Consider the following 24,176-nt stretch of genomic DNA (forward strand, 5'->3'; position numbering starts at 1 on the left):
TCCAATGGCCTCTGGGCTTATCTGAAATGACGAACCCGGAGACCCAAATCTACATAGGCCATGTGTTTTAAACATTGCGTTTAATCCCAAACGCAGCCTTCTATACTTTATTTTTATTCACTATATAAGTCATTATTCATTTATCTACAAAGTAAATAACCATAGAATTTCCATTAAACATTGTTAATGCTCATCCCAATGCCGTTGCCTTTAATGGGTAAATGATTTTCAAATGATTATAGGGACTCTTAATTATGCAATTATCTTATGGGCTATACTTTTGTCTTGACCTATCAGGAACCGAGCACTTCATTAGCAGTGCCAGTAAAAGGTTTAATTAAATTATTTGGCGATCAATAAAACGAATAGTGATTAAATATTCCAATCAAGGCATTTGAAACAAAAAACTATCACGCATGATTTGACTACAATAATTTCTTTATCGTGCAAGTAAAGCCGAAAATCATTTACTTTTATTACAATTGCTTTAGATTTTTATAATATTTATTTGAAATTAAAGGGTGGTAAAATTTTTCCTTTTCCATTGAATCAGCTTCTTACTCAGGAAGAGACAAAACTACCTTTGATTCAATTCTGTCTTACTCATTTTAATTTTTCAAAGATTTTTCATATCAGACTCTATTCCAAGACGGAACTATATACTATAGGGTGGAGAAAAGCCACAAAGTTAACTTTTAGTTTTCAAGAAAACCTAAAACAGATAACTTTGCGGTGATATGATATCAAACACACTAGGTAAACATATAGGGGCTCTAAGAATTATATCTATGACTCCAAATGACGAAATGCATGCGTCAAAGTGATAATGCGAATAGCATGTATGTACATTAGTAATCTGACATGTAAAGCAAAGAAACCAAGATATTAAAGAAACCAACTATCTTTTTTCAGAGCTAATGGCGAAATCAACCTGCAATTCAAGGGTTATCATGCAAGTCTAAGTCTGTTACTGAAGCTATTGTTAAGAAAAGTAAAATTTTAAATATAATAGTTAGTTAATATTAAAAATTAATTTAAAGTTAACTTTAATTTATTTTAATAGTAGAAATTTCATAATAGTAAAATTATTATTTTTTTTTATGAAAAATGTTTTTTCTTTTTAGCACTAGAAAGTAGAAACTCAAATGTCAAACGGAATTTAAGTTGTCCATTAAGAGAGAGATTGCGTCAAGAAACAGTACCCATAGTGGAAAACGTTTGCTGGTGACTGCTTCCACTTTGGTCAACTTTCTTCAATGTCTTATCAAAAAAGAAAAGAAAATGTCAAGGTATATAATATAAAGAACAGACAAGCAATTTGATGTGCAGCACGTATGAATTTCAACGATGCCATTCTCATAACTAAAAAAGCAATTTGCAATACTTTGTCTTGTAAGCAACTCAAAGCCCAATATGTATTGGCGGGTCCCAAGACTAATGCCAAGGGCATGGCTCAAGCACTCAAAAAGAAAATAATAGCAAGTTCTTCCAAAAATTATCATGGATGCAATGATAACTAAGTAATGATAACAGGGAAGAAGTCAATTCACAATGAGGAGAATGCCAGATTCATAATCTTGTCAATTCAGCAATATAATGGCATAGGATTCCCAAGCACTTTTAACAAACAATTCTCTCATTATATTCAAGTTTAGCTATGATTATCGAACAAGTACCACATAAAAATATGCTTCAAACTTGTATAAGCCACCATAACATTAGAGTTATTCCCTTCACTTAATATGAACCTTCTCACACCCAGAATGAGTAGGCAGACTCTCATCCATCTTCTCCTCACATGGCTGCTGCTGGTGGCTTTTCTACATCATTTCTCCAACCATATCAAGGTTCAAGCTATCGAATCAGGCAAGCAACATCCCTTCTATCTTTTCTATTATTGTTTGTAAATTTTCTGTAGATAAGTATGATGCAACCTCCATAACCACATTACTAATCAACAGTAATAACCTAAGTTATTGACTGAATAATATGCCATGTACACTACATGGGGAAAAATATAAACTTCACTGAATCTCCCTGGAATCCTCACAAGTTCTGACGGTGGATCCTATCTTTCTTTTGCTACCATAGCTCATTTCAAACTCAAGCCTGCACAACCAAGCTTAAGATCACACAAGGCAAACATCTGGCCATCCTGGGTAAGGAATTCAATCTCTCAGAGTCTAAATTACATTTCAAATACTCTTAATACAGATGATTAAATCAATAACTACATTTGCATCTATTCAATGACATAAATACAGGTAGCAGGGAAGAAAGTTCACAAAACTCCATCTGGGCCCAATCCAGTAGGCAATCACAACCCACCAACTAAGCAATGAGTCAATGGATTCACTTCTTCAGCACTAGTAGACAGAGATGGACAGTAGGTCAGATGTATTCATTTAGGTTGGAAAACCCTGATCCCTGAGGTTTTGTGCTTGTACAAAAATGAAGTTTATTTTAACATTTGAACATCTGAGACCAATATCGTTTAAAAATGCATGATTATTATCTCTATGTACTTTTTTTTCCCACTAGGTCTAAAGCCCTTTTCGAGCAATTTTTTTGAGATTGCTGTGGGTTGATTTCATTCGCTTACATCCAGTTAGTGGAAATAGGCATCTTTCACTAATATATGTAATCTCAGTGCCTGATGGTTCTCATAAAATGTTTGGAAAAGCAAAGTGAAACAACTGAGAAATACCTTTCTCAAGCATTTTCAACAAATAAAGCACTGCATTTTGATGTGATTTTTGAGAACCAAACTAAGCAATATTGGATTTTTCATAGGAAAAAGGATAAAATGTAGATAAAAAACATGTCCAATGGACAAATAAAGTTTAGGGGAAAAGCAAACAAACAACTTGGTACCTGCTAAAAAAGAGTTCCAGCTCTAGTCGATATAGTGTTTGCAAACATTACAGAAATGCCTACACCATCTGTTTTATTGCCATCACAATAATAATGCATTCATGTTAATGCTCTGATGAAACCATTGCTGCCTTGAACTATCACAATGACAAGACAGCAAGGCACTGCATCATATACCGTGTGGAATTGAGGGTCTATAATCAGGCATGATTTCCACGATTTGCAATTCATCTTTAAATGAATAATTAGCAGCATAAAAATGGCACTACATATCAACAAAAATACATTTTCTTGAGATATACAGGACTCACAGAAAAGTACAATGATCAAATCATTAAGTCTTTCTATACAGCACGCTTTCTCTTTGACCGCTTGCTTCTCTTTGGCCTAGAAATATCTGGAACCTGTTTGTCTGTACTAGAGGTATATGATGCTTCAAGAACTTCCTCAACCTGACAAAGGATTCACATTAGTTATAAGCTAAAGAGCTCAACATAATTTCTAATAATAATAAAAGTTGCACTTACGCATCTAAGCACAATTAAGATAGGTCTATTAAACATTGACTATTTCTGTCTTGAATACAAAAGTAAAAAAGGATCCCTCAATTTATGTACATCTTGTCTACCATAAATTTTTTTGAAACTTTGTAACTTGTTATAATTGTTTTGACTCTTCAAACTTTGATTATATGAAGCTTCAACAGTTATTAGATTCTCTGATTACTTACTGAACATAAATTTTTACATAATGACTACGAGACATCTTTGCCTTGCTTTTATCAAAGTCTTTACGCTACCAATTTGTGTTCTCCAGTTCTAGAGTAACAAGACAACAGGACAGCCCTTCTTTCAAATCTGTTGAGGTTCATCATGGATTTGAAAACTGTGGGCTTCACTTTATCACAGCAAACAGTTACATATGAAGAATGTTCCACAGCTGAACGTGCTTGCAAAAGCACATACATTTTAGACAATCATCCAACTCAGTTCTGTACTCCATGGCTCCTTGATTTCACTGTGAGGTCAATCACTATCTGTCCTCTGTGGAGAGTGGAACCCCAGAGACTGATGCCACGAAATTAAAACAGCAAGGTGATGATCATGCAAGGGCTGAGTCCAACTCTGGGTAGTGGGTACAACCATCATTTCCCACTATCTGCTTCTTGTACATGGTAGTAATTAACAGAATCTTAGACGATGGGTGAATGAACAGGAAGACTACCAAGGTGGTGACATAAAAGAACATTGCAGAAGTTTAAATCCTCAAATCTCTGGTCCCATGAGAACTTCTCGTTATTGCAATAGACCAGCATATTAACAGCATTAAAAAAAAAATATTATGTTTGGCAAGATCAGGATGAAATGGTAAGTTCAAGGAAGTTGAATTTCATAAACAACAGAAACAATGAAATGGGATTGATGGGTTCCCAAGCAATGCATCAATACTATGATCATTGAAACACAAAGTATGACATCCTATTTTTCATTCTTGTTAACAACCACTGACTCACAAAATCATGAACTCAGGGACAATAGTATCAAAAGATTTACAATTTGGATATTGATGCAAAATTGGTTTTAAATAAAACTGAATGGTGAAAAAAAGATCCATATAACCAATTAGTTTGAGATTAAGACATAGTTGTTATTGTTCCTAATTAGTTACTAATAGGACTAGTTGATAAATTTTAAACACATACTTCTAGGTATTTTTTATGATAATAAGAAGTATAGGAGCTGCGGGAATGTATAGTGGAAACAACTGTTATAGGCAGTTGTTAATAGAGGGAAATAACTGAAGGTTGTTAAGAAGTCAGACTTAGTTGAGAGGTTGACTATAAATAGAACTGTAATCTAAGAAAGGAGTCAGTTATGATCAATAAAGAAAATATTATTCTTCTTTCATCTATTCTCTCTTTCTATTTCTCATCCCTATTTCTTCTATTATCTCATCTCCTTTCTTTTTCAATTCTTGGAGCAGAAACCCGAACTCGAGGATTATGTGACAGATTGGTATCAGAGCCCTGATCTAAGTTGGGTTTGCTTCTAATATTTACTGCTGGAGTCACAACTCCAAGCAGATTCATGGGAGTCTTCCAAAATTCCAGAATTCCAGGTTTTTCTATGCTTTTCTCTCTCTCTTCTTCCCTCTATTCCTTCTTTTCTTCTTCCTTGAAATTTCTTCCCTTTCTTCCCTCTATTTCTTCTTCCTTCTCTCCCTGAAATTTCTTCCCTTTCTCACCTCTATTTCTTCTTCTTCTTTTTTCTTGAAATTCTTGAATCAAATTCTTTCTTCTTCTGTTACTCTCTTGTTCTTTCTTCTATTCCCTTCTTTAATTTCTCATTTCCAATGTAACACCCCAAAATTTTAAATTTTATTATTTTATGAGTATTATTGATATTTTAATTTTATTTAAATTTTAAGAAATTATTTGAGATTTTTCGAATTTTAAAAATCGGATCCGATTTTCCGAAAATATAAACTTTGATGATTTTTAAAAATTTATTTAAAGACCACGTGTTAAAACTAAAAATATATTTTGAGTCTACAATTTTTTTTGAGTTTTCTAGAATTTTTTCGAAATTTTTGGACCTCGTTTTCGGTCCCAAGGCAGAGTAAAAAAATTCAAAATTTTGTATCCTAAATCAAACCGGCCGAATCGAACCGGACCGGATCGGACCGGTCTTCTTCTTTTTCTTCCTCCTCCCCGCGCGCGTCCCGACCTCCCCTCCCTTCTCTCCCGTTTTCTCTCTCTTCCCTCCACCTCTTGCTGCGCCGCCGCCATCCCGGCCGTCCCACCAGCCGCCTAGAACACAGGAAAACGGCGCCCGAAGCGACGCGACGCGCAAGCTCGCCGCTTCGTCTTCCCGGCCGATTCGGCCACCAATCGGACCGGATCTTGTGTCTAAATCCATCTACTCATCGAGAGCTTTCCATAGACACCAAGAACACCGAAATCCATTGAGCGGTTTGTCCAATTTTTGCCCGGGAAGTTTTAGCCCATTTTGACTTTTGGGCTAGATTTCTCGCAAACCATGAACCCCACGAGAAAACCGAGAGTACCAGAGTGCTCCACTCGTCTAGAGCTTCGTGGCGACATAAATTTAGAATTTTTCTGACACCGTTTTTCGATGGGTCCCACGGAACTTCGCAGTGTTTTTCCGAGCATTAAATGAGCTTAGAAAATTTCGTAAAATTTATGTACTAACCCCGTGTTGTGGGCTTCGTGTAGGTATACTCAATTCGCGAAAATTCATGTGAATTTCCAAAAGTCTCCGAACTGGATCGAGGTTTTAGCTACCCCACCATTGTCAGATATCCCAAGCGCGTTCCTGAAGTCGGAATCGGCAAAGGTAAGCCGGGACAACCTTCTTCCTCCGCCTAGCCGCCACAGTGACCGCTGTCAAGTATGTGAGTAAAATATTAATTTTAATTGTAATTTCGATATTATTATATGTTTAAGCATGCCCATGCATCACTTATATGTATGTATCTATGTAGTTAAAACTCTAGGCATGTTTTATGTTGCATTCATAACTGTTAAAGTGCCATGGATGTTGTTGTGGTAATTTGGAGCAGTGTGTGTGCATTGGCGTGCGTGTGATGTGGTGTGTACTATGGATAGGACGGGTAGTAACGGCTTGAGATCTTCAACCCGATCCTTCTGGGTAGTCACGGCTTGAGTTCTTATTTGGACTCCGATTTGGTTTATTAAGCGAAAGTCCGCTTGAGTTCTTCATCGTTGGATTTAAGAGAGCTGTATAGGAGATCAGCTCCCATATATTATGATTGATATTACTGGGTGTGTGAGTGCTCCAAATTACATTTTTGCTGTTATGATGTGAATTTATTGCTGATGTTGCATTTCACTTTACAGGATACATTAGTTTTAGATAGTTATAGAGATTATGGTTAAAATTGATATTTTACTCTCCGCTCATCAATATTTTTTCAAAGGGAGGAATTTATTGTGGTTAACCTGCTTTTCTTCCTCGCAGGTCGTCTATTAATGTTTGTGTAATTCTGTAAACTTATAGAATTTCCGCATGTGTTAGAAATATTTAATTGATTTGGGTCTGTAATATAAATTGTTATTTTGGACCTGTAAAATTATTATCACATGCATGTTTGATGGACTGGATGAGGGAGCTGAGCTCCCATTTATTTTCATGTTGATATGAGTATGTGAAGAGTGAGCTGAGCTCCCCAGTTGATTATTTATTGTGTTTACAGGTCGGGTGAGTCAAAAACTCCCCGTTGAAAAGTCCATTTTATGACCGGACTCTGTCCGGTTGAATTCTTGAAATTGGGCCCAAGTGGGCCTTAGAGTTGGGTTAATGAATAGTTAGGCTTACTACGGGTCTCGGGGGCTTTAGGCTGGCCCAGGTCCTAGTGCCAGTCCGGCCCATAGGTTGGGTCGTGACATCCAGTATCTCAAGAAACCAATTTCTTAAAATTCTTGAAATTTTTGTTCTTCCTTCACCTTTTCCCTAATTTCTTCTTTCTTGAGAACCAGACTTTTCCCTATTTTTTCTTCTCAATTTCATTATTTTCAATTTCTGCCCTGTTAGAGTTTCTTTTCTCTATTCTTTCTTGAAATTTTTGAAATCCTTATTTCTGCCTCAACTTTTATTCCCCTGTTCCTATAATTTTTCTTCTCTGAGAAAAACATTTTCTGACAGCCTACCCAACCTTCTACAAGATGATCATGGAAGACCATCCTTGGGAACAGAGTTACTTTCTAGGATTATGGAAGTTGTCAAAAGAGGATTAAAAATGCAGGAAGACTTCTCGTTACAAAAATTAGAGAAATATGAGAAGCCATTTCAAGAGAAAATAGACAAAGTGATGGAAGCAATTCAAGTGGTAAAGAAGAATGTTGCAGTTGAGGATCCACTTCTTAAAAATTCAAGTGAAGAACAAGATGCCCCTGACGAAACTTCCAGTAGGAAAGACAAGTGCACTAAGGTAGAGCAGGAGCAGTATCTTATTTCTGATTTGTCTAGTGCAAGAGAGTTCTATGAGGAGGAGAAGGATGAGAATGGTGATGATAGGAAATTAGAGTTTGCAATGGGGAATGCAAAAGGTAAGAGTGATTCTTGCTACAGAAATTTTTGAAAACAAGAAAGATAAAGAAGTTATAAAAAAGGTGGATACTGTAAGGAAGTGGCAGAATTTTAGGAGCCAAGATGGTGAATATAACTGTTGTAATCCTATAAGTCTTATGAAAGATAAATGGGAAATATCAAGAAGGGAAAGAAAGAAAGTTCAACCATCAAAAGGTATTGTGATCTTGAAAGAACAAGTATGGGAGATTTGAAGAAGAAAAAGGAAAAAATTCACTTCCACATTTTGATTCTTTCTTTTGGGTTATTTTCACCTGTTGCGATATATGTTCTTTTCTGGATATGGAGGCAATAATTTTCTGGTCAAAATAGCAAGTAAACTACTCATACATAGGCATATGTTCATCTCCCAATTCAAGATTTTGGTCTGTCCTCTCAGTATTATAGTTTCAGCTCTCCTTATTCATTCTTGAGAACAACAATGATCTCAAGAAGTAGGGAATGTTATGATAATAAGAAGTATAGGAGCTCAGAGAATGTATAGGGGAAATAACTGTTATGGGCAGTTGTAAATAGAGGGAAATAACTGAAAGTTGTTAAGAAGTCAAACTTAATTGAGCGGTTGACTATAAATAGAACTGTAATATGAGAAAAGAGTTAGTTATGATCAATAAAGAAAATATTATTCTTTCCTCATCTATTCTCTCTCTTTATTTCTCATCCCTATTTCTTCTATTATCTCATCTCCTTTCTTTTTCATTCTTGGAGCAAAAACCCTAACTCAAGGATTATGTGACAGTATTTTATACATGGCTTCAAATAACGGCCATTGTGTAACGTAACGGCCATTATTTGCAAGTTTTTGAAGCCGCCGTTACCTGTTATGCCATTGTTATAGGCGAATCCTGAGTTGTATGCATAACAGCCGTTACTACCATTACATAATGGTAACGACCATAATTTACCATTAAATAATGGTGATGGCCGTTACTTTAATTATGCATCTGCCATAGTATTTTGTCCTTCTCAGTTCATTGATGTTTAAAAATGATAAATTTAATGTATTTATGCTTATTATATAATTTTATATCTTAGTTTTACTTGTATCTACCGATATCTATCATTTTATGAATTTTACAAATTTTTCAAAAAATTTGCCAGGCTATTACTGTTACATTATGGCCATTACATTACAGCCACTACAAGCCTATTTTCGTTACCCACGATCGTGACCGCGATTTGAAACCAAGATTTTATGAGTGAGCTTATTATAATTATTATTAAGAATTATTAAAAGTTTTGAGAATTAGCTTCTCCAGAGAATTTGATTATCTTCCGAAGCCTACAAATTTTACCCAACTCCCCTTGAGCAACAAACCCAGGTGGTTGCTCCATATACACCTCCTCCTGAAGATCACCATGAAGGAAAGCATTTTTGATATCCAATTGATGCAGGGGCCAATCATATGTAGCTGCTAAAGAGATAAACAAACGAATAGAAGTAAGTTTAGCTACAGGAGAAAAAGTGTCAAAGTAATCAACCCCATATGTCTGAGCATATCCTTTTGCTACAAGGCGTGCTTTTAATCTAGCCACAAAACCATCAGGTTTTACTTTTACTGTAAATACCCATTTGCAACCAATAGCTTTCTTACCAGTGAGCAAAGGCAACAGTTCCCATGTACCATTAGTATCTAAAGCCTCAATTTCCTCTTTAATAGCATCACACCAGCCAGGATGAGACAGTGTCTCACTAACAGTATTAGGGATAGGAACAGAGTCTAAAGAAGTAACAAAACACCGAGAACAAGAAGACAATTGATTATAAGAAACAAAAGAAGAGATAGGGTAAGTACATGAACGTTTACCTTTACGAAGACCAATGGGTAAGTCTAGATGAGAATCATGATCAGTATGAGGTACAGGATCTCCTAACGAAGTAGCTGGTGGAGGATCTGAGTCAGGAATCTCCAATGTCCTAGAATAAACATGAACAATAGGAGGTCGAGTAGATCTAGAGACAGAACGAACAGGCTGTGGGAGAGGACTAGACATTTGTTGGACAGTATATATTAAGAGATCATCCTCCTCCCCCTGACTCTCATACACAGATGATTGAGGAAAAAATGGAGTGGACTAAAAAAATGTGACATCTGCAGAAACAAGATAACGATGAAGAGTAGGAGAAAAACAATGGTACCCTTTTTGGAGCCGGGAGTACCCAAGGAAGACACATTTAAGAGATTTTGGATCCAATTTAGTAACCTGTGGACGAATGTCATGCACAAAACAGGTACAACAAAAAATACGGGCTTCAATAAGGAACAAAGATTTTGTAAGAAACAAAGCAGTATAAGGAATATCCTCATTAAGAACAGAAGACGGCATACGATTGATAAAAAAACATGCCGTAGAAACTGCATCAGCCCAAAAGTGTTTAGGAACTTTCATTTGAAAAAGAAGAGCATGAGTTACCTTAAAAAGATGCCGACTTTTTTCTTTCGGCCACGCCATTTTGGGATGGGGTATCCACACAGGAAGATTGATGAAAAATGCCATTTTGTGTCATATAAGACTGAAATTGTGTTGAAAAGTATTCTTTGGCATTGTCACTTCTTAATATGCGCACAGAGATATTAAATTGAGTTTTGATTTCATTACAAAAGGCACAAAAGATAGAAAATAACTCAGAACGCTTCTTCATTAAATATAACCAGGTAACACAAGAGTAATCATCAACAAAAGTAACAAAATAACGAAATCCAGTTTTAAAAGTAACAGAACAAGGACCCCAAACATCAGAATGAACTAACTCAAAAAGGGATGAAGCCCGTTTATTGACTCTAGACACAGAAGGCAAACGATGATGTTTTGCAAACTGACACGACTCACATTCTAGTACTGATAAAGACTAAAATTGAGGACACAGCTTCTTCATGATAGACAAAGAAGGATGACCCAATCTACAATGAGCTTCAAGAAGTGTTAAGGTACTGGAGCAAACAAGCGACCGCGGTATATAATTTTTCAGAATGTAGAGACCACCTGACTCGCGTCCTCTACTAATAATCTGCTTCATCGTAAAATCCTGAAACAAACACTGGTCAGGAAAAAAGAAAAAAGAACAATTTAAGGTACGAGTAAATTTACTAACAGAAAGTAGATTAAAAGAGAATTTTGGTAGACACAAAACAGAAGACAAAGAAATTGACGAAGTCAGGTTCGCAGTTCTAGAACCCATGACACAAGAAGTAGAACCATCAGCTAAAGTAACAGTAGAGGAAGTGAGATTAGACTGAAAAGCAGATAGAAGACTAGAATTACCTGTCATGTAATCTGTCGCAGCAGAATCAATAACCCGTTTGGATGAGAAAGACAAAAGGCATGTAGTGGATTTACCTGACTCAGCGATCGCAGTGACAGGGGAACTGGTAGGCTTTAGAGATGCCTGATACTGGGAAAATTGTGCAAAATCCTCTGCAGATACCAAAATAGTTTTCTCAGAGGAAGATATCAGTAGAATTCTCTGCCATATTTGCCATTTGTGATCGCTGATTTTTCCTCTGAAGTTGCGGACAATTATATTTTGTATGGCCAGGCTCATGGCAATAATAACAAATGACTTCTCTTGAGTCCTGATTAGAACTAGCCTCTCCATTACGCTGATTACTTCTGTTGCCTGTAATTCCTCCTCTACTTCCTCTTCTATTACCCTGTTGTCCATTTGGATTACGGCTAATAAGAGCACTACTGGCAGGCTGTGAAGATTGGGTACTCTCTATACGAAGAACCCGTGTGAACGTTTCATGCAAAGAGGAAATCTCAGAACTGGATAGAATCTGAGATTTAGCAGTCTCATACTCTGAAAGAAGGCCTGCAAGAAAACTCATAACAGCCAGTTACTCCCGTTGGGCCTGCTGAACTTTCACATCAGGACTAAAAGGCAACAATACATTAAGTTCCTCATATACCTATTTAAAATCCATAAAATAAGCCGTGAGAGACTTATCCTCTTTCTCAGCACGGTAAAATGCCTTACAAACATCATAAATACGGGAGATATTCCCTTTACCAGAATACAGAAAATCTAAGTAATCCATTAATTCCCTAACAAATTCACAGTGATTAATTAAACTAATTACCTTACTGTGAATCGAGTTCTGAAGCTGCAAAAACAACCGAGCATCCTCCCTTAACCAAGTTTGTCGTGTATCATCAGTGGGTGAATCTTTAGCAAGGTGATCATCCTTATCAATGCTACACAAATAGACCCTAATAGTCTTACTCCACTCCAGATAATTTGAACCATTAAGTTTGTGTTCCGTGATCTTAGTCATCATCGAAATCACATTAGTAATAACATTCTTATTGTCTGCCATTTGTTGAGATAAAGAAAACTAACCGAAACGCTAATTCAAAGTGCTTATAGCAGCAAAATAACCCAAAATCACAAATCAAGCAAATACCGAAATAGGATATGAGAGCCAAACCTCAAAAGTCCTTTAATGGTGTACTGGATCAGGCAACGGCACACAGTGGTGGAATGAGGGGGTTGAGGCGACGCCGGCGATGTTGATTGGGGTCAAAACGGCCGGTCGACGGCCAAGGTCTCTCCTGAGCTGGGTGGTGAGAACAAATAGTCACTCTAGATTGATGACCTGCTCTGATACCATGTAGAAAGAGATGATTCTCCTTAATGTCAATTAATTTGTACATGGGTATATATATACAATTGATTCCTATAATTGTGTTCTACTAATTAGGAAGAAATCCTAAATAAGAAATCCTAAATAGGAATACAGAATACAGAATATACAGAGAAATAATATAGTGATTGACTTTCCATAACACTTTTGATGTTTGGTTTCTTCTTGTTCTTCTACATCAATTAGGTATCAAAGCCCTAAAAATCCAAACTATGTTTTATCTTCTTTGAAATTTTCCCACAGAGTTGTCGCCATTCCCTCCATCAACACCCACCAATCTCCCATCAACAGATTGCTGCACCGCCTTCACTAACCTTCTCCTTGGCCGAAGGCAACTCCAATGGCACAACTCCAACAATCAGAAGCTACCTAAAACTTGAGAACTCGACGAGTTGGATTTGATTTGAATCCAATTTTGATGCCACGACACTTCCTATAGACTCGCTACATGCTGATGAGTGATGACCTTACCCCTTTGGGAAGACATCCCGATGGTGACTTTCAACTAGGTCAGGTCAAACACAAGCAAGCTCCCATTCCCTCTCCTACTCCTAAACACACAATTTTGGCCCCTGCACTACTGATGTCATCGACATGTCACCTGACATCATTGACACCAACAGCCAACTTAGCAACACGTCATTGCCATGTCAGCATCTGCCTCTTTAGCAAAATTTAGATAGGACCCTCCCTACTAATTTTTACATGCTGATTCCACTACTGACGTTCGTTTTGAGTAAAAAACAAAAACTATTTAAGATTGGTAAGACCTTTGAACTGTGTTTTTAGTGAGACTTCATATTGTGGATTGATATTGAACATCTACAAAATGAAATTGATTTCTACAAAGGACAATTAGCTAATCTTGGTTATTGGTTGAATAAATATGTTGGTGTTGTTGATGTATGTTATGATTTATATTATAAATATTGAGATATCCAACAAATTTTACGAATTAGAAAAAGAGAACTAGAAGATTGTAAGGACTAATGTATGTTGCGAGTGAAGTCATAGTTTGATATGATTGTTCAACTGAAAGTAGAGCTTGATGAGTTGTTAAAGATACAAGGCAAGAGCAACAAGAGCAGCTTGAGTTCGAAAAGCAATCTGAAGATGAAGAACAAGAACAATTAGAAGCTAAAATTGAAGAATTTGAGCTTGAAGAACCCAAAACTTTGGTTATCAAGTCTTCACATGTTGAAGAATTAGTTCTAGAAACACTTGTTGAAGAACTTGTTCTAGAAAAAGAAGCTAATGAAGCTTAACAAGAAAAGCTTGAGGAAATTAGCCTAAAAATTGAAGAAAATCAAGCCAAGGAAATAACAAAGGAAATTGAAAATTTTTCAAATTCCCTTGTTCCTACTAAATTGAAAAGTCCTTCAATTATAGTTGTGATTGATTTTCCATGTTCAAATATTTCAAGGGATGCAAAGCAAAGCATGAATTTCTTCTTTTCACGCTCATTGCTACAATCAAGAAAATAAAGTTGCTTGTTTTCTGAATGCAGTTCTTGATTCTTTCTCACTAAAAGACTCGAGGTCGAGTTTTCTCCAACCAAGGGAGAATAATGCAGTATAGGAAGATGAGATTTATGAATTAATTTAATTTAATTATTCATTATAAAATTAGGAAGTTTATATTTTTAGGTTTAGAATTCTATTAGGTTTAGAATTTCCTAGATAGGATTGGTTTTATATTTGTAATTTGCTTTGGTTTAGTATTTCTAATTAGTTACTAATAGGACTAGTTGATAAACTATAAATATCTATGTCTAAGTATTTTACGAGGGAGCTTATTATTATGATTATTATCAAGAATTATTAAAATTTTTGAGAATTAGTTTCTCTAGAGTATTTATTTCTCTTCGTTTATGTCTTGAGAATTTGTTTTTATTGAACTTTGGTTTTTTCCTGTTCTACATCAAATAAAGAAGAGGATCCATCTTTATATCACATTGAACAGTCCCAAAGAATTTAAATTTAGCATTTACCTTGTCTGTAGCATCTTCATCGGAGTCCTCATCAGAACGAGATGCAGAATCCAGAGTCTGAACCTCTTCATCTGCTAATGCCTTGCTTGACTTTTTCCGCTTCTCTTCTTCCTTTAACTTCCTGAACCTGTCAACCACAATCCTTGTTTCCTAGACACCTTTGAAACAGCTGAAATAAGAACAAAATTCTTTGAAACAGAGTACTACTACTGACCTATCACCGGGCTTCGCAGGCTGTGAAGCTGATCGTTTTGCACGTCCGGCAGTGATGATTCCACTTGCATTCTCATTAACCACAGGCTTTGCGCCACCTAATTTGCGTAGCCATACCTGCTGGGCTGTGCTGAGGACATTGTTTGTGAACCTAAAAATGACACAATAAAGTTTATGGATTAATCAACAAAAGAAGAGTGCCACCTATTCCCATTTATAGGCCCAAGAGAAACAGCTAAGGAAGGACAAATTATGTTTAACACCAAGCATCATGACTCTGATTAAATCATAAAATGTCCAGTACAAGTTTCAATTCTTCAAGCAAATGCGAGGTGTTGCATTAATCAGGGGAAAACTTAACAAACAACACATCCAAAACCACACCAAAGGGTGCAAAATAGTTCATGCAGGAATGAAGTTCAAATTTAGACCAAATGAGATATTATAAAAAAATGACAAATGTACCCAAAAGAATGAAAATAGAAATAACATGCCAATGCATCAATGACCGTTTCTGTGATCAATATTATGCATAATTTTTCAGATATATGAACAGAAAGTACGAAAAAAGTAATAAAAAGGAAAGCATAAAATCCCCTATTTCTGGTAATGTATACCACAATACAAGAAATATTGCAACAAGTCCAGATAAGGACTGCACTGCAACTAAATTGGTAGACTCCAAACATAAATAAATTCAAATGATGTCAGTGATATTGCTGATGAGAAACCAACCAGTAAATAGATAATCCTGATGGGACAGACAAGGCAAAGTAACCAATCATGAGAGGAAGAAACTTGAAAACAAGAAGTGTGTTCTTTTGAGCTGGATCATCCGTCTGTCTTGAAAAGAAAAAAAAATCAGGGCTTCACACTCATTAAGAAGAATAATGAAATGCAGAAGTAGAAGGCAATCAAAGATATCATTTCTTTTCTACCTGGGGAGGTTTCATGATCTCCATTGACACATACTGAGAAATAACGAGGAGGACAGGTAAAACAAGGTAAGCTGCAGTGTCATGCCAGCCCAATGGTGGATGGCCATCCTGCATCATGGATAAATATTAGATAGGCCAAATCTGATGCAGAAGCTTGTGAAAGAATATGGCCATGCAATACCTCACTAAAAATAAACTACAGGTAAGAAGGTCCATCTGTTTGCTATTTGGTGGGTTAAGCATATATAGTTACATACTGCATCTGAAATGCAATAAGACATCCACTGCAGCAAAAATAAAAAGACTCTAAAAGTTGTCCACTTGATACGCAGAAGACCAAACCAAAGGGTAACCTTAACTTTCCAATCTTCCCAAAACCATTTGCCTGGCTTCTTTCCAACAGCCAAGGTTAAATCCATAGGCCAAAATGTACTTTAAAGAATAAAAAAGGAAACAAGGAAAACGTATCAAATTTATTGAGAAATAAAACACAAAGATATCCTTCTCCTACTATAAAGAGCGTGGAAAATTCCCCAGAACATCTCCATAGAAATGGAACACGACAATATCACAGATAATAAATTATCTTGCTTCCACTATTAAGACAGAAAAAGGGAAACCTGTTAAAGAGAAGCATCCTTGTTTGTCAGCAGATCATGTGCATTAGCTGACTACAGGGAAGAAACAAGGTGAACAATTCCCTCGGACATGAATGACATAAATGCACATCCAAGGGCCATTAAAAGGCCCATGGAATCCCCAAAAAATTTATAGTGAGCCAACCACCACAAAGATATTCTTAATGGATTACCGAATCAACTATTGAAGAAACAGATTCTGCTTGTCCTCAAAAGGGAAACAAGAGACTTATAGATGTCTTAACCAATTGAAAATCAAGCAGCTGTTGAAATTTGAGTGCCAATAGAATGTAGCGAGTATACCAGATAAAACCTAGAAAAGAAAAGCTAGCATTTACTTCTCCTGGTACATAAGAGCAAACACCACAATTCATGCAGTAATGCAACATCGTATAACACTAGGAAGGAGATATGTCCTATCACTCATGCAATCATGTCTTTACGACAATCTTAGTTTGAGCAAAAAATCATATCAAATGAGTATGGATGAGTTTCAGGCTTCACAGGTTATATCCAAGACTGCAGGTGTCTAGCACAATTGTCCGGCAACAATATCTTTGATAGAAGTCCAGAAAATCGAGATCCAGGCCCAAAACTGTTGAGGATGCATTACAGAGGAAGTATAGGAAGGAAGGATCCAGAATTATGCAGCTGGAATTAGTTGGCCAGAAAGAGAATCTGTTAGAGAGAATCACGGGTGCTAAGTCACTTGGGTACTATTAACAGAACGAACGATCTAACACCAGTATAAATAAGAGTTATCACAAGAAGAGAAGGGGGGTAATTCTTTATGTTAATTGGCAGCTATTAGTGGGAGGCTAGCTCTGCTAGCTCAGGAGGTTTCTCCTGGAGTCCCATGTTATTTCTTTTAGGGTTTTTCTTTGTTGTTACCAGAAGAAGAGAGGGAGTGATTTGGTTTGTAATTGAGATACTGATTGTATTGTCTTCTGCCATTATCAATATATTACAGAGTTATTTCCTCCAACTAGACTAGCTTATTTGTTTCTTTTCTATTCATAATTGTTCCTAACTCTATCAATCTTAGAGAAAACCATATAAGCAAAACTAAAAGCCACAAGGTTAAGACAAGCAAATTGAAACAAACTACAAGTGAAATCCATACTGAACATAATCCAAAAAACAATCTATCTAAATTTCACAGATATGTACTTCATCTAAAGCACTCAAGTTACATAGACTCACAATCATGTCAAAAGATTTATCATGATTTAGGAAGAATTGATACGTTTAACATCGATAAAAGTAGAAGAAAGACAGTTTAGCTTCATAATCATGGAAATATAAGTTACCACAAATGGAAAAAGCCATGAAATGCCAGATCCACTTTGACGAGCTGCAATTGTAGTTGGCCCACCCAAAGATGGAATCCAAAAAAAACCTTCTGTCAACAGTCCCTTTGGAAGAAAAAAAGAAGTGTTTGCAATTATCAGCAAGAGTTAACTTGTTCAACATATACAATGATACATACACATATTAATCACCATCAAATAAAAGATGTTGATGAATCAACCACTGCATTACCTCATTTGCAACATTTGAAAGAGCTTGATATAGACCAATCCAGACCGGTATTGTAGCCAAAGTTGGAAAACAACCTGGAATGAGATGTTATTAAACATTGCCACCATTAAGCACAATGCACAGATAATAGAATGTCACATTGACAAAACTGAACATAGAAATTTGTAAACTTACTACCATGGACATGCAATATGGCATAAGATAACTATAGTGGAAGAATAAATCCAGAAATGGAGAAGATAACAGCAGCCACATCTTAAGATAGAAATGAAGAAAAACAAATACTTAAATGCCAGTACAAAAAAATAGTAAAAGCATAAGAGGTTGGTGATGTTAATGTAATCTAATAAACAAGAATGACATAAAAGGAATAAAATTTTTGAATTTACTCATTTAACCCCTAATTCAAAACCAACTGCATGGCCTTTTATTTAAAGAAATAATCTACAGGGAGTTAAAATCAAGGGAACAAGGCATAAGTTCTTGACCAGTATGAAACAAAATTTTAATTAATCAAATATGAGAGCAAATGTAACTTCAGGCAACCAGTTAATTACCTGCTAGTGGATTAACCCCAGCTTGTCTATAGAGACGTGATGTCTCGAGTTGTATTCTCTCCTGGAGAGGGGATAAACAGACCCAATTACTTAATAAAGAACCAAAATTTCGAAAAGGAAAAGAAGAGTGCTCGAGCTCAACCTCAAAATTCAATATAATCCATACAACTTCAAATGTGCCGCACCTGATTGCCTGCATATCTTTGTTGAATAGCTTTTATCTTAGGTTGAAGGTTTTGCATAGCCAATGTAGATTCTACCTACATAGCAAAAGGAAAAAAAATGTCAATCCAACAACAGTCGAGTCAAGACAGTAGGTAACAACAAATAGTCATTTCCAATTAAAGATTATCAAACAAGTGCTTCTTGCAGAGTAAAAGAAAATAAAATTGAAACTCACTTGTTGCTTGGTCAAAGGTAACGTAGCAATTTTCACAATAACGGTGAGTAATATAATTGCAAAACCATATGCATAAGGCACATGCACAACTGAAAGCCCATCCTTCAACACCTGAACACAAAATTAAAACACGATTATAGTCGAAAATTCGAAATATCATCATCTATGTCGTAAAACATTCATTATCTTTCAAAAAAACTAATAAAAATCCCACCATAAGCAAATAAAGAAATAGCACTACACATAATGCATCACAAAGTAATCTAAGTAAATTTACCTTGAGAACAAATTCCATGGATTCAGAGATAAACCCGAACCAACCGCCATTCTTCTGTACAGCAGCATCAGTTGAACTGGAGGCAGCACCACCGGAGGCCGAATCCACCGCAACGGCCGCATCAGCGAGTGTGTAAAGGAGGCTTTCGGCTCTACTAACAATCGAACTGAAATCAATCGAAGAGTCTAATTGAGTAATTGGAGGAATCTCGTGCAAGCTGAACTTGACTCTTGTGGATATAAATCTCCGGTTAGGGAGAGCGTGGAGCCCATGGCGAGAGAGTGAGGGAAGTGGTGCGCCGATGAACAGCGGAGACGAAATTAAGGTTTTCGCCATGGGAGGTAGAGGCTAATGGAGGATTGACGAGAGAGGGAAGGCTACACTACAATTTCATGACAGAGAGGAGTGGCGGAGATGAGGAGAGATTTGGCAATGGAGTAAGAATATTCTTTTATTTTTCAAATTATCCCTTTTTTATATAGTTTATGACAGGGCAAGCAAATTAACCACCAAAAATCCAAAGCGCGGGTTTTTGTGGTGTGGTTTATTAGCTGAGATCCACGTTAATGGGAAAGGTTATGCTTTTTTTTAAATCCTAATTCTGTCCAATTTTATTTATTATTTAATAATGTTTATAATAATTAAAAAATAATTAAATAATTTAAATTATAATAAATTTTTTTCTAATTTAATTAAATTATTCTTTATCTCATTTATTTAAAAAAATAATAATAAAATAAATTATAAAAATAATTATTGTGTTTAATAAAAATAAAAATAAAATTAAAAAAATAATTAATACACCTTAATTTTTTAAAGTGATAAATAATTTTAAACAAAATAACTTTGAAAATTCACAAATAAAATTAGATGGAGATATAATTATTTAGACCCTAAAATTTGATAATATTAATTATTAGGTCCTCTAATTTTTTTAAAAGTAATTAGTTAATATATGTTTAATTCTGGTTCTTCCATCTAATTTCATTTTAATTTTCTATAATTAATACAAATAATGGATATCAAACAAGAGAAAAATAAATTTATCTCAAAAATACTTTTATTTCGGAAACTTTATTTCTTTATCTTAAAATTATATGGATGAAATAATAAATAAGGGTTGGGTGTAACAGTAAGACCTATTATACTTTCAAGAAAAGAACTCAATTTTATTCTAAAAAAATATTATTGATAGTGATAACCACAAACTTTAAAGAAATTAGTATACCGTGAGTTGTAAAACAAACATAAAAGAATACCTTAATGAATGAATAAAAAAAAAATACATAGACAAAATAATCAATTTTTTTGAAAAAATACAAGCACATAATATTTACCCAAAGCAAATTTGGATGAATATCTAGGCTAATTGAATCGATTATTTTTTAGCTAGGCTAATTGAATCGATTATTTTTTAGCTAAAATAATAAAACTGAAAATCGAAAATTTTTAAAATAATAATATAATTGAATTGAATTGAATTAATAAAAAAAATAAAAATTAAAAATTCAAATTTGATAAATTTAGTCTTATTTTTTTTGTTTAGAATCAATGTATGCTTAGCCCCAAATTTTGAGACAATATATGAGATAGAGTTCATAAGTTAAGTTTGATGTCATCATTTTCTTAGTTTATGCAATGTGTTGTATGTGTGTTTTTTAATGGAATTTTTTTTCCCTCATTATTGTGTGAGAATATTAAAAAATAACTTCTACAGAAAGAAGTATCATTACTTTCTTGATTGAAAAAGATGAGTCCCATATACTTTGCAAGCGAGAGTACAAACACCAAGTGTTACTCCCCATAAAAAAGAAGAATAATTACTTTCTTGATTTAAGAAGGTGGATTTCATATATTTTGTCAGTGGGAAAGTACAAACGCGATAATCCCTCATTCCTTTAGATGTGATGAGAAGGCAATTTTGTTGCGTTGTATATGCGCCACTAACTAGTATCAACATTGCCATGTCAGGCTCAAGCGACAGAGGTTGATCAACAGTAAACATCGAGTTCTTAGTGTTTACTACTATATTTCTATTAGAACTCAAGATTTTGATTGAACACAAGATGCAAAAGAATGGATAGACAGCACAGGCCAGGCACACATGGAATTATATCTGGCCAGCAAATTGGCCTATGGTCGATCAGCGACTTGAAGTTTTAAAACAAATTCTAATAACTTTTGTGGATTATCTATGCTTATTTGATGAGAAACATGAAATTTGATGTTGAAAATCACGTTTGTTAACGTATACGCTCCAATTTGTGTAAGAGGAAAAAAATTGAAATGATGTGCAACAAGTCATGGAATGGTGACAAATGAATTATAAGGTATAATATCATATATCAGTTTTCGTCAGAGAAAAACGAGCTCATAGTACTTCAGAAAATACACTCAAAGGCACCCACACCATAACCTGAATTTATTTGAGGTACCATGTCAGAAGAAATATGCTCAAATGAACTCAAGAGGCCACCTACAATAAACCACTGACCATAGGGAACTTAAGAAGCTACTTTGTTGCAGTCAATTAGAAATGCCAAATCATTGAATTTGAGTCAAACTAGAAGAACAAAATTGATCAGCAAAAATGTGAAATATTATTTCATAAACTAGAAGTTTTTGTTTCTCTGATTACAAGATAATGGAAAATCAGCTACTTACACTGCTTCAGCCAAAACCTTGCTCAAGACAACAAAAGTTCACTCACTGCAAGATGGGGGCGGAGGCAAACAGGAACCTCGTGTTCTTCTGGTCCCACACGATGTTTTGGCACTATGATCTCAAGACCTGTTCCTGTTTCATCCCCATGTGCTTCTAGCTTAGCATCATCTGGAATCCGGGTTGGTAAAGGGATTTCCCTAATGAATTCCCCTGATGGACAGTGCTCGGGAGAAGGATCAGTGAGCTTGAATGTTCTATCATTTCTCTTGATGAAAGGCATGCAGGCTGTGCTCACAGATGAGATCTTCACAACACCATGAGTCAAATTATTCCACCAAGTAACTTTCACCCTTTTAAGATCAGCAAAAGGCAAGCTGACAATTATTAGATAACCTTGTTCATCCTCATAAATCGTTTTTGCACCTGTGACAGGTCCATACACATTCCTCATTACCCCACTAAAATCATTTAGCCAGGGTGGTTCAATTGGTTGCATTTCCGTATCTTGAATTCTCTCATTATGCTGATTCATAAGCAAACAACAGTCTTCATCATTTCCATGCAGGAATAAATCCTTCTTCCTCTTGTTGCAAACAGGTGAGAGATCCATTCCATTACCATTTGTATGGTTTGATGGTCGAGTTGATAAATTCAAGCCAGAACCATTAAGCAATTTCTTTGAATGAGGATGCGGAGTAGTCTTTAATGGAGGAAGGGGTCTCTCCAGCTCAAATTCTGTGTTAGGAAGGTTCCTCCATGAACAAAATTCACTCGCTTCTTGGGGGACAGAAAAGTTCAAATCCCTCCCTGTAAGTTCCATCCATCTCTTTTGCTCTTCCTCATCAAGACCCTCAAAATTGGGTGATGAGACAACCTCAATCCCATGCACACATTGAGGATTTGAAAGGCCCCTATAATGCTTCCTTTGCATTCTGTGAGATCGAACAAATCCCTTTTCAACACTGAAAGGAAACGGACGCTCTCCTTGGCGAGAGTGCCCATTCATATAACTACGTAACTGCATCTTACCCAATGCATTCTCAGGCCTTTCCTTAAAAACCCACATATACATATTCTCCATATCATGTTGAACCAAGAACACTTCAAGCTCAAGATCTGACTTATCAAACCCAGAAACGCCATTACTATCCCATACAATCTTGCATTTGGACTTGTCATTCAATACAGGCTTAAAATAGTATGTGAAGAAAAACCAAGCACCCCATACACTATCCAATCTCTTAGTGCATTTACGTCCACCCTTGGGCAGATTGAGAGAAGTATCATACTCATTATTTTGGGGTCCAAGGCTAACATCCAATATATCAAAAGGGTCCAAATTCCAGGATGGCGGAGGAGGACTACGCTCAGCAGATAGTGGAAGATTAATATCAGGGGGCCTAGAAAGAATTATCGTCCTATTCATCTCTCTGTCCAATTCCTCATGAGAAACAGAACTAGAATCCATGGATAAGAGTGTTGATGGGAGGTGATTCTCAATAGACAGACTAGTAATCAAATCTTCTCCCATTTCAATAAGCCTTATCAGCCAAATGGGTATTAATTCTTCTGGTCTAAAAAAACTTCGAACCTACAAAGTACAGACCCACCTCATATGACACAAAAGCTAAATGAAACACAAAGCAACACCATGATCAAACCTGCACTTAAAAATTGGCGAAAGATCAAACTATGGAAAGCCAAAATAAGAACAGATGATTGTAATCCTATTCCGAAGCATAAAATTAGTTTGAAATTTTACACTTAATCCCAAACAAGGGCGACCCAAGATATCAACAGTGATGAAATTGAGAGGGCTAAGACAAAATCGATTTTTTGAGGAGCTATGCATTAAAAAAAAATTGAAAAGAAATAGAATTGGATCTTGGGAGATTTACCTCTAGAGGATGGCTCAGAATCAATCAATCTACAAAAGAAACAGAGAAAAATAGATTCTCAAACAATCTCCGTTCTCCAATAACCAGGCTAGGGAGAGAGAGAAAAGAGACAGAAAGACTGAAAAAAGCAACGATAACGGTCTCCGTTGAAAATACCGTCTGATGTTGCGAGGACAATAAACAGATATCATTTGCCGTGAACTGACAGCGACAGAAAGGGGCGTTGAATAGATTCTGCCATACTGGTCCTCTAATTTTAAGATTGAGAAGAATGGATTATGTTTCTTAAGTGGGCGTCTTTTGGGCCCAATGGAGCTCATATCTACGACACCTTTTCCTGCTCAAGTTCAAGTATTTGTCCCATTGGGCCTCTCCCCACCCAACAACTTGCATTTCCCATTACAAGTCTT

General features: G+C 35.8%; 3 protein-coding genes and 1 non-coding gene across 10 annotated transcripts; 1 reads left to right on the forward strand and 3 right to left on the reverse strand.

Annotated features, from left to right (window-relative positions):
* Positions 1-1,127: 1,127 nt before the first annotated feature.
* Positions 1,128-19,667, reverse strand: LOC110632665 (inner membrane protein PPF-1, chloroplastic). Of its 7 annotated transcripts, none has more exons than XM_021780975.2 (12): positions 19,205-19,661; positions 18,928-19,038; positions 18,713-18,787; positions 18,528-18,588; positions 17,971-18,044; positions 17,739-17,843; positions 15,791-15,898; positions 15,588-15,691; positions 14,854-15,003; positions 14,640-14,766; positions 3,186-3,326; positions 1,128-1,260 (listed from the first exon to the last, which is right to left on the reverse strand). In XM_021780975.2, exons 1-11 carry the CDS (start codon positions 19,538-19,540, stop codon positions 3,219-3,221), a joined length of 1,359 nt encoding a protein of 452 aa, XP_021636667.2. In that variant the 5' UTR covers positions 19,541-19,661; the 3' UTR covers positions 1,128-1,260; positions 3,186-3,218. The 7 variants fall into 7 exon arrangements, 4 of the variants coding, with proteins under 4 accessions (XP_021636667.2, XP_021636666.2, XP_021636668.2 ...); XM_021780974.2 differs by lacking the exon at positions 1,128-1,260 and adding an exon at positions 1,538-2,109; XM_021780976.2 differs by lacking the exon at positions 1,128-1,260 and adding an exon at positions 2,784-2,942 and having other exon boundaries at positions 19,205-19,662.
* Positions 2,025-2,524, forward strand: LOC110632667 (uncharacterized). Its single transcript, XR_009149378.1, has 2 exons — positions 2,025-2,159; positions 2,265-2,524. It is a non-coding gene; the product is annotated as an uncharacterized LOC110632667 (transcript).
* LOC131180742 (uncharacterized) lies at positions 11,468-12,422 on the reverse strand. The gene is made up of 2 exons (XM_058148307.1): positions 12,086-12,422; positions 11,468-11,817 (listed from the first exon to the last, which is right to left on the reverse strand). The coding sequence occupies exons 1-2, from the start codon at positions 12,320-12,322 to the stop codon at positions 11,722-11,724; spliced, it is 333 nt and encodes a 110-aa protein (XP_058004290.1). The 5' UTR covers positions 12,323-12,422; the 3' UTR covers positions 11,468-11,721.
* A 2,114-nt stretch (positions 19,668-21,781) lies between the features above and the next one.
* On the reverse strand, positions 21,782-23,981 carry LOC110632669 (uncharacterized). The gene is made up of 2 exons (XM_021780979.2): positions 23,767-23,981; positions 21,782-23,529 (listed from the first exon to the last, which is right to left on the reverse strand). The coding sequence occupies exon 2, from the start codon at positions 23,397-23,399 to the stop codon at positions 21,891-21,893; it is 1,509 nt and encodes a 502-aa protein (XP_021636671.2). The 5' UTR covers positions 23,400-23,529; positions 23,767-23,981; the 3' UTR covers positions 21,782-21,890.
* Positions 23,982-24,176: the final 195 nt, after the last annotated feature.

The sequence above is a fragment of the Hevea brasiliensis genome, chromosome 6 (genome assembly GCF_030052815.1).
Source record: "Hevea brasiliensis isolate MT/VB/25A 57/8 chromosome 6, ASM3005281v1, whole genome shotgun sequence".
NCBI lineage: Eukaryota > Viridiplantae > Streptophyta > Magnoliopsida > Malpighiales > Euphorbiaceae > Hevea > Hevea brasiliensis.

Excerpts from the sequence above, each read along its gene's own strand:
- LOC131180742 (XM_058148307.1), bottom strand. The coding sequence starts at position 12,322 with ATGGCAGACAATAAGAATGTTATTACTAATGTGATTTCGATGATGACT. Across the intron at positions 11,818-12,085 it reads AGAACTCGATTCACAGTAAG|GCCTTCTTTCAGAGTATGAG; the intron begins GTAATTAGTTTA and ends GTTTTCTTGCAG.
- LOC110632669 (XM_021780979.2), bottom strand. The coding sequence starts at position 23,399 with ATGGGAGAAGATTTGATTACTAGTCTGTCTATTGAGAATCACCTCCCA.
- LOC110632665 (XM_021780975.2), bottom strand. The coding sequence starts at position 19,540 with ATGGCGAAAACCTTAATTTCGTCTCCGCTGTTCATCGGCGCACCACTT. Across the intron at positions 18,589-18,712 it reads AAAGATATGCAGGCAATCAG|GAGAGAATACAACTCGAGAC; the intron begins GTGCGGCACATT and ends TCCCCTCTCCAG. Across the intron at positions 18,045-18,527 it reads TGGGGTTAATCCACTAGCAG|GTTGTTTTCCAACTTTGGCT; the intron begins GTAATTAACTGG and ends ATCTCATTCCAG.